This window comes from Coffea arabica, chromosome 8e (genome assembly GCF_036785885.1).
Source record: "Coffea arabica cultivar ET-39 chromosome 8e, Coffea Arabica ET-39 HiFi, whole genome shotgun sequence".
NCBI classification, from domain to species: domain Eukaryota; kingdom Viridiplantae; phylum Streptophyta; class Magnoliopsida; order Gentianales; family Rubiaceae; genus Coffea; species Coffea arabica.
Window position 1 is genome coordinate 30,248,015 of NC_092324.1, and position 8,770 is coordinate 30,256,784.

Consider the following 8,770-nt stretch of genomic DNA (forward strand, 5'->3'; position numbering starts at 1 on the left):
TCCTTTTCTTAAAATTTTTCGCCAATAAAACTATAGAACTACTGCTATTGCCTCTAGGTTTCTATTATAATAAAATGTCAAGCTAGTGATTTTTTTGACGAGTTAATTTTATATGTAATCCAATGTTTTTGTTGATCTTTGTTTTCTATTTTTTGGTATTAAAATTAACAATAAATAAAAAAGAAATGGTCCAAAAGTACTACTAAATTATGATAATCCTACTAATCCAAAAATTTATAAACTCTAAATGAATTATTTCAACATTTTCTTTTCTATCTTATAAATCTAAATCCATAATAAAATACCATCAAAAATACCATATCATAGTAATAAAATTATTATTGTAGTTGTTTATCAAATAGTAGATATGGACATGAAAAATTTGGCACATTTTTCTTATAATTATACTAAATAATCTTATAATTGTATTGGGAAATAAATTAACACTCATTCTACAAGGGCATTTTTAGATATTCATTTAAAAAATTATCCAAGTCAATATTATTTTAAGATTTTGTTACTAAAATTATCAAATCAAGGAAGGTAAGTGTAATTTTTCAAATCTTAGAGGAGTTCAGTAAAATTGTCAAAACCAAAGTTACTAAAATTATCCCTTAATTTTAAATCTAACTGTTAAAAGAGCTCTAAAATCCTTCCCTAACTACTAAAGCCAACCCCTAGTGGTTGACTCTGTTCATAATTTCATGTCAAGCTTGAAGGCTATAACAGTAAACTCTTGTACCCAACAAAAAGTGCCAGCAAACTGTTCACCGAAAATGTATGCAGCCGTAGATCAGCACATGGACCCCTAGAATCCAGATCAGACTAAAGAAAGAAAGTGAGAACCGAGAAAGCAAAGAGATCGCACAAAAGAACAAATCAAAAAGCATTTTACTGCCATCCACTTTGTCACTACCCGTTGGACTTGCTTCCACACCTCTCCCACAAAAAGCCACGCTTTATACTAGTTTTTAGTATTATTTTGTACATCCCACTTCGCCTCATTTATTAGGGTTCTCCCTCCTTTCTCTTTCTTCTCTCCATAATACTAAATTCTTCCCCATTTCACATCCATCAAGTTGAAGCCACTGATTTTAGTAGGAGTACTGGTATATACCAAAGGGCCACCCTGTACTAGCCATCAAAAGCCCAAGCCAATAATTCAGTGAGTTTCTTAACTCCCAATACAGCTCATTCCTTCTCTGTATTTTAAACGTTCTTTTTTTTATATGTATGTATTAATTAATGTTGGTTGAACAGGTTGTTGTTAGTTGGAGTTTTGCTATTAGTCTTCTTTCTGGTGTTGGTTTGTTTAAGTTTGGTTTGAAGATATGGAAATTGATTTTTACAAAGCCCCAGATTGATTTTTTGTGCTAGAATCCTTGGATTATCTTGGCTGAAGATCAAGAAAAGAGCTTGAATAGCAGGATCCAACATTAGACCCAGAAAAAATATTCAGTCATTTTGTTTTACCCATTTTGTTGTTTACGGTCTGAAATCTTGTGGGTTTTGGATTTCACCAAGTGGGTTTGAGTTGATTGTCGTATTAAAAATCTGGGATGGGAGAGATGGTGGATAAAGGGATTGAACATTTGGTATCTGCAAGAAAATCACTGAAGCTCAGTTTAGACAAATCTAAAGCATTAGGTTTATCTCTTGAGAAAATTGGACCTAGATTAGATGAGATTAATCAGAGATTACCATCATTAGAAGCTGCCGTTAGACCAATTCGGGCACAGAAGGATGCTCTTGCTGCTGTTGGAGGTCATATAAATCGAGCTGTGGTCCCTGCCACTGCTGTTCTTAAGGTTTTTGATGCCATCCATGGCCTGGAAAAGTCCTTGTCTGATCCCCAATCAGATCTTCCTGGGTACCTTGGTGTCCTGAAGAGACTTGAGGAGGCATTGATGTTTTTGGGGGAAAACTGCGGCATGGCAATTCAGTGGTTGGCTGATATTGTGGAGTATTTAGAGGATCATAAGGTTGCAGATAGTAGGTTCATTTCGAATTTGAAGAAGGCACTGGAGCATCTTAGGGAGTTGCAGATGAATGAGGAAAGGGGTTGTCTTGATGGGGGGCTGCTTGAGGCTGCCTTGGACAGGTTAGAGATTGAATTTCGGCGGCTTTTGACAGAGAACAGTGTGCCGTTGCCTATGTCTTCATCTCCTTTGCCTGGAGAACAAGCCTGCATTGCACCATCTCCGCTGCCAGTTGCTGTCATTCAAAAATTGCAGGCTATCCTTGGTAGGTTAATTGCCAATAATAGACTTGATAAATGCATCTCTATTTATATTGAAGTCCGTAGCTCAAATGTTCGGGCAAGTTTGCAGGCACTTAATTTGGATTACCTTGAGATATCTGTCTCTGAGTTCAATGATGTGTTAAGTATAGAAGGCCACATAGCTCAATGGGGAAAGCATTTGGAGTTTGCTGTGAAGCACCTGTTCGAGGCTGAGTATAAACTTTGTAACGATGTGTTTGAAAGATTAGGTTTGGATGTTTGGATGAGCTGCTTTGCAAAAATTGCTGCCCAAGCAGGTATCCTTGCATTCCTTCAATTTGGGAAAACTGTTACAGAGAGTAAAAAAGATCCAATTAAGCTGTTAAAGCTGTTGGATATCTTTGCATCTTTGAACAAGTTAAGATTAGATTTTAACCGGCTCTTTGGTGGAGGAGCCTGTGCTGAAATCCAAAATCTGACAAGGGATCTCATCAGGAGGGTGATAGAAGGGGCTTGTGAAATCTTTTGGGAGCTTTCAGTTCAGGTTGAATTGCAGAGGCAAGTGCCACCTCCTCCAGATGGCAGTGTCCCAAAGCTGGTTATCTTTATTGCTGATTATTGCAACAAGTTGCTTGGAGATGACTACAAGTCAATTCTGACTCAAGTTCTGGTGATTGAAAGAAGTTGGAAGCATGAGAAATTCCAGGAGAGGCTTCTCATTGGGGAGTTGTTGAGTTTAATGAGATCTGTTGAGCTGAATCTGGATAAGTGGTCAAAAGCTTATGAGGACGCTGTTTTGTCAAGCATCTTCTTAATGAATAATCACTGGCATTTGTACAAGCACCTTAAAGGTACAAAGCTGGGGAGTCTACTGGGAGATTCTTGGTTAAGAGAACATGAACGAAATAAGGAGTACCATTCTGCTATATTTTTGAGTGAGAGCTGGGGAAAACTTCCTTCTTTGTTAAGCAGGGAAGGTCTCATTTTGTTTTCTGGTGGACGTGCTACTGCTCGTGACCTGGTCAAGAAAAGATTGAAAGCTTTCAATGAAGCCTTCGATGACATGTATAAGAAGCAGTCCAACTGGGTTATATTGGACAAAGATTTGCGAGAGAAGACGTGTCAAGTTATAGTTCAGGCAATTGTGCCTGTTTATCGTAGCTACATGCAGAACTATGGCCCTTTGGTTGAGCAAGATGCAAGTGCGAGCAAATATGCCAAGTACACTGCTCAATCTTTGGAGAAAATGCTCAATTCTCTGTTTCAGCCGAAGCCTGTGAAGTATGGGAGCTTCAAAGTTAGGCAATCTAGTGGGAAATTCAACAATGGGGTGACAGATCATTGTCATAGCACTTCTCCTGTGGCAAAATAAACTTCAATTATGAATTAGAGAGATTTCATGGTTTGCCTGAATAGAGTTCTCAAGTGTCGCCCTTCACAATTCTAGCCAGGCTTTTATGCTGTGTATATAAAAACGACTACCAATTGTATCCAGATTCCAGCTCGTGTAGAGGAGATTAGAGTGTGGATCTGGTCTGGCTGTTTTCCATACAGGATTACATAGTCGGATACAAATTGTGATAGGATGAATACTATGTTCTTCTCCAAGTGCTTTCCTACATGCTGGTGTTTTCCAGAATACCACATGCATGGATCACATGGCTCTCATTTCAGCTGGTTCCAGATTTTTGGAAGGCATTTATATTCATAGCTGGTCCTTGTATCTTCACTTATTGATTCAGCTGCTAGGTTACTAGAGGTACGGCTCCCTGTACTCTAATAGCTGCCTGTACAATTGTTAGGTATAAGTTGCCCCTGAATCTGCCAATGGCAATTGAACTGTCATTGTCATAAATCTGGGAAAAAAGAAATATTAGATTCTCAAAAGATGTACTGTTCTTTCATTGACTCAAGTTGCTGCAAAACCTCACTCATATTGTAGGGCTCTATTGGAGAAATGGTCAGAATAAAACTATTTGTGCTTTTTTACTGCCTGCCAACTCTGATTGCTGATTGACATGTATTTCATCATCCTTTTGGAGCGGATTTAGTAGTCTATTGCAGTTATTTACTTGTTTTATTCTTTCCAATAACATGTAAGAATATGGATAAACAGGATGCAGTTCCTTGTCCTTGCTTTTATGAGGATGGTGAAGTTTAACTGTGGCTCCAAAAGGGAAAATAAAGAAAAGATTAATTTAAATCCATTTGGATGGACCTTTTTCGCTACTATGATTTTGATTCATCACCTGCTATAGAATGTTCTGTTGCAGTTTTCTTGCCAGATTAAAATGCTGCATAAGTACCTATCCTTTTTATTTGCTTTTCATTTTAGTTGTCCATTGGTTAATTTACGACTGTTGCCCCTTGGAGTTAATGTTTGCATTCTGAATACTTTTGTCTTTTTATTCAACTAGTGTCTTGTGACTAATAACCTTAATGTATTAACAGATTCTGTGGGCCTATTTGTTCTATCTCTTTGCAAAGCTGTATTTTGTCTTAAATACATCAGCCGTGACTAGGAAATGTTTGGATTCCTGTTTCTGCTGCTTATTTTGTGAAACTAAGAACCAAAATTCCCTGGTTTCTGAGATAATGCATATGTTCATATTGTTCTGGATACACTTCTGTAAAAGAGTGGTTATCCAGGACAACTAAAACACAAGGGCTTGAGGTTGACAGTACCTGGGGTTACTGCTCACTCACGTGCAAAAATCTTTATACAGAAAAACTGAAAAGTAAGAGGTCAAAGTAGAAGAGTAGAGTGTCTTCCTTAATCCAACAGCAAAGTTCTGCAGTCATGTTACTGTGCTCAATTGCAGTAAAACAGTCCAACAAGCTTCTGCACAACCAAATGTTCTGGTTTCATCTTAGAAATTGATTATTTCATCTTGTGTAGTTGAGTTCTCAACAATAATGTGTATTGATGCTGATCATTTACCTGAGTTTTATCTAGCTAAGTATGATTACATGGTAGGCTTTGGTCCTTGTCTCAAATATTTTCAATGTCAACCGTCCAATATATACTTCTATAGTGATTATGTTGTATGGTTGACTTGACCTCCAATTAGAAATGGCTTGATCAGCCTCCAACCAAATTACAGTGTAAGCTGTATTCGTGATGGGAAAGAAAAGAATGAAGTTGAAAAAGAGTGAAGCGACTCCTTTGCAGCAACTGAGTTCTTGCGGTTCTAGCAACACCATTGCTTTGGTTTTAAATAATTGAGTACCTAATATTCCGATTGTGTTGATTTTGTAGTTCTCATTTTGTGTTGATTAGATGTTGTGCACTTAGTGTTCAATCTGTAATTATATCCTATATGAGAGTTTTAGGGTGTAACATAATCTGCTCTTAGATGTCTGCCTTCTAATTTCTACAAGAAAGGAGAGGGATGGAGACGGTACTTACATCCGACCGTCGGTTAATGCTTTGAGCTTTCCTTTAATTCCATGCACAGGGTGCTTTAAGACGGTTTGTTTTCAGCAGCTGGGTAGTAATTGTGATCGATGAACTTACCAGCGATGCTGAGCTTGATTTAGTTTGTTGAATGGCTGCTATTCAGAATACAATAATGGTCTCTCATGGTATTTACTTTTTGTTGAAATTAATAAATGGATTTCTTTGATCCGGCAGGAAATTTTCTTTTAGGTTGGGGAGCGGAGCCACGATGCTGAGGGAGCGCAGTTCACCCCGCCCCCGCCCCCCCTTCCCAAATTCCCCATGTATTTTGATGTCCCTATTCTCACATTAAGCAACTACTTTCTGCTGGATATCGTCCTCCGCCTTCAGCATCTATTCAATTACAAAATAAAGTTAAGGCAGGACCATGAAACTATATTAGATGTGTTCTTCCACTTTGGGCTTTGAACTTCAACTTTGGATATTTTATTCCCTAAAATATGAAATTTATCTCACGAAATTGTCAAAGATAACGAAATAGCGGACAAGTGATACCCAAAATTTAAGGACTAAAGTGGGATGAATTTCGTACTTTGGAAAGTAAAGTGTTTAAAATTAAAATTTAAGAATTAAAGTTGGATGAATGCAATACTTTACGTGTTTTACTATCCAAAAATGAAGTTTAAGGACTAAAATGAAAATGTATCTATAGTTTTAAGGATCCAAAGTGGAATTTAGGCTTACAAAATTAGATTCTAAGGATGGGATGTACGATGTGGGGATAGGGAAAGGGAGGATTGAATCCAAAATCTTTAATTCATGGAATCTCAATCTTAACAAATAAGTTAAGTCGTGCTCAGCAAAATTGAATACTACTTCAATAAGAGTAAACTTTAGAAAGTTTAAAGGCAAAAGCTCAGAATTAATTCAGATTTTTAATTTTGGCCAATATATTTTTAATAGCGCAAACAATTTCGATAAAGTGAGGTAGAATAACTTACATATAAAGTGTTCAAAATTGAAAAATGAAAATAAAGAAGTTAAAATTTGAAAAATTCCCCATAGTATTTCCAAGTTGTGATCTCCAAAACTGAATTGTGTGGAACAAATTTAATGAGCTATATAAGTTGCTTATTTTAGTGTTAATTTTTTAGCAAATAACTCAAAGAATATTGTGCAATGATTTGAAATGTTATTTTAAAGTTAGGAACTGGTTTATTTATAGCTGATAATTAGTTATGTTAGGATGATGGATTTCGAAGAATACATGTTATAATGATTTAAAGGGATAATTTCAGAAACCTCCTCTGAGATTTACGACAATATCATATGGCTAGCCTTTTGTTTTGAGTAATTATCATTACAAAATGATCACACTAGGCCAAACTTAAAGACTCAATTTACATACCAATTATTAGGACCTAACAAAATTAAAGAAAAAGGCAACAAAATAGAAGTCACAATTTTTTTCAAGGTTTTTCCTTTCTTCCTTGTTTTTTGTGCTTTAGTATAATAATCCTTAAAGCCACTTTGCGTCCTTGCATAATTTTCTTTTTTTTGATAAGCAAATAATGCTTTCTTTAAAAAAAGGTCTACCACAATACTTTATTTATTTACTTATCTATTACGTTTTGTTTGTTTTTTTTATGTTTAGCTGCTAGTTCATGATTATTTTGCTGGCAATAGAGCTGGCACCATTATTGATGATAGTGCTGGTTTTAAAACTTAAACCAAAGTCACTGTAGTAGTTTGTTTTCTTCTTCTCTTTTCTTTTTAAGCAAAAGGGTAGTTTGGGTAATTCATTTGAAATTATTGCTATTTATAATGTTTTATGATCCAAACAACTAAAATAGAAGAGGTATGTGTAATATTCAAAACATGAGGAGTGCTAAGTCAACTTTTCATAAACTTCAAGAGACGTTTCTAAATCCCTAATTTGAAGCAAAATTATAATTCAAGATAGCCTATTATCCTTTTTTGTATACATTTCCAACTGACACTCATCAATAAGATCAAGTGTCATTTTTTTTTTTCAAACGTTAAATCAATTATGAAAAGTGTCTCAATGCAAGTGCGCAATAGATGTAGAAATGTGCATTCATAAGTTACATATTATTTGAGTATACTAAGTCAACTTTTCGTAAACTTCAAGAGACGTTTCTAAATCCCTAATTTGAAGCAAAATTATAATTCAAGATAGCCTATTATCCTTTTTTGTATACATTTCCAACAGACACTCATCAATAAGATCAAGTGTCATTTTTTTTTTCAAACATTAAATCAATTATTAAAAGTGTCTCAATGCAAGTGCGCAATAGATGTAGAAATGTGCATTCATAAGTTACATATTATTTGAGTATACTAATGAATGCATGTTAGGTACATGCTAGAAAAATACTTCTTTTATATGTTATACTGTAAGAATTTGAAATAGTAGCATAAGTTTGAAAAGTTTCAAATTACAAATTTTTGGATGGGTAATGCTTTAAGTAAAAAAGATTTAGTAGGTATTGAGTTTAGGTGTTTAATTTTTCTGGACAATTGACTAAGCACAAAGGAGGCAGGAATTATTTGCCATGCGCACTAATATGGCGAGTTGAGTGTATTTCATTCTACCACCCACAAATTCCGGCCGCCTAACAATATTTGTTTTCCTTAATAAGTGGTGTATACTATATGAATCCAAATTACAACTTGAAAGCTAGACTAGAGATTAGAGGATGACGAGATTGTGAATTGGCATAAACCATAGCAACGAGTCATGCAATTAAAGTTTACATTCTCTTTCCAAACCGTAATTTCTTACAAAATATGTTCTGTTTAATTTTACAATTTTTACCTATTCTCAAAAATTTGTGCAATTCATCAATTACAAGTTCGTAAAAAGAAGGATGTAAATTAGCTACAACTAGAATCGAGCAATAGCTTATATATCTAACATAAATATTCTTTTTCAAAGATGAAAAAGGAATTTCCTTAATTGAGTAGGGGTGAGCAAATTCGGTTCATACCGAATTCAAATTCAATTTGGTAATTTGAAATCGGGTATTTGGTAATTTGGTACAAATTCGGTACATACCGAATTCACCGAATTCTAATATGGTATGAAATAAGTAATGAGATTATAAATTTGGTAATACTGATTTCGC

At 35.2% G+C, this 8,770-nt stretch overlaps 1 protein-coding gene across 2 annotated transcripts; it reads left to right on the forward strand.

The window, feature by feature from the left end:
* The first annotated feature begins 894 nt into the window (after positions 1–894).
* LOC113704057 (exocyst complex component EXO70A1) lies at positions 895–6,103 on the forward strand. Of its 2 annotated transcripts, XR_011819877.1 has the most exons (3): positions 895–1,165; positions 1,261–3,980; positions 5,856–6,103. XR_011819877.1 is itself a non-coding variant. In XM_027225695.2 (2 exons), exon 2 carries the CDS (start codon positions 1,560–1,562, stop codon positions 3,591–3,593), a length of 2,034 nt encoding a protein of 677 aa, XP_027081496.2. In that variant the 5' UTR covers positions 895–1,165; positions 1,261–1,559; the 3' UTR covers positions 3,594–4,221. The 2 variants fall into 2 exon arrangements, 1 of the variants encoding a protein (XP_027081496.2); XM_027225695.2 differs by lacking the exon at positions 5,856–6,103 and having other exon boundaries at positions 1,261–4,221.
* Positions 6,104–8,770: the final 2,667 nt, after the last annotated feature.

What these genes read in the sequence shown, in the direction of transcription:
- LOC113704057 (XM_027225695.2), top strand. Translation starts at nt 1,560, where the DNA reads ATGGGAGAGATGGTGGATAAAGGGATTGAACATTTGGTATCTGCAAGA.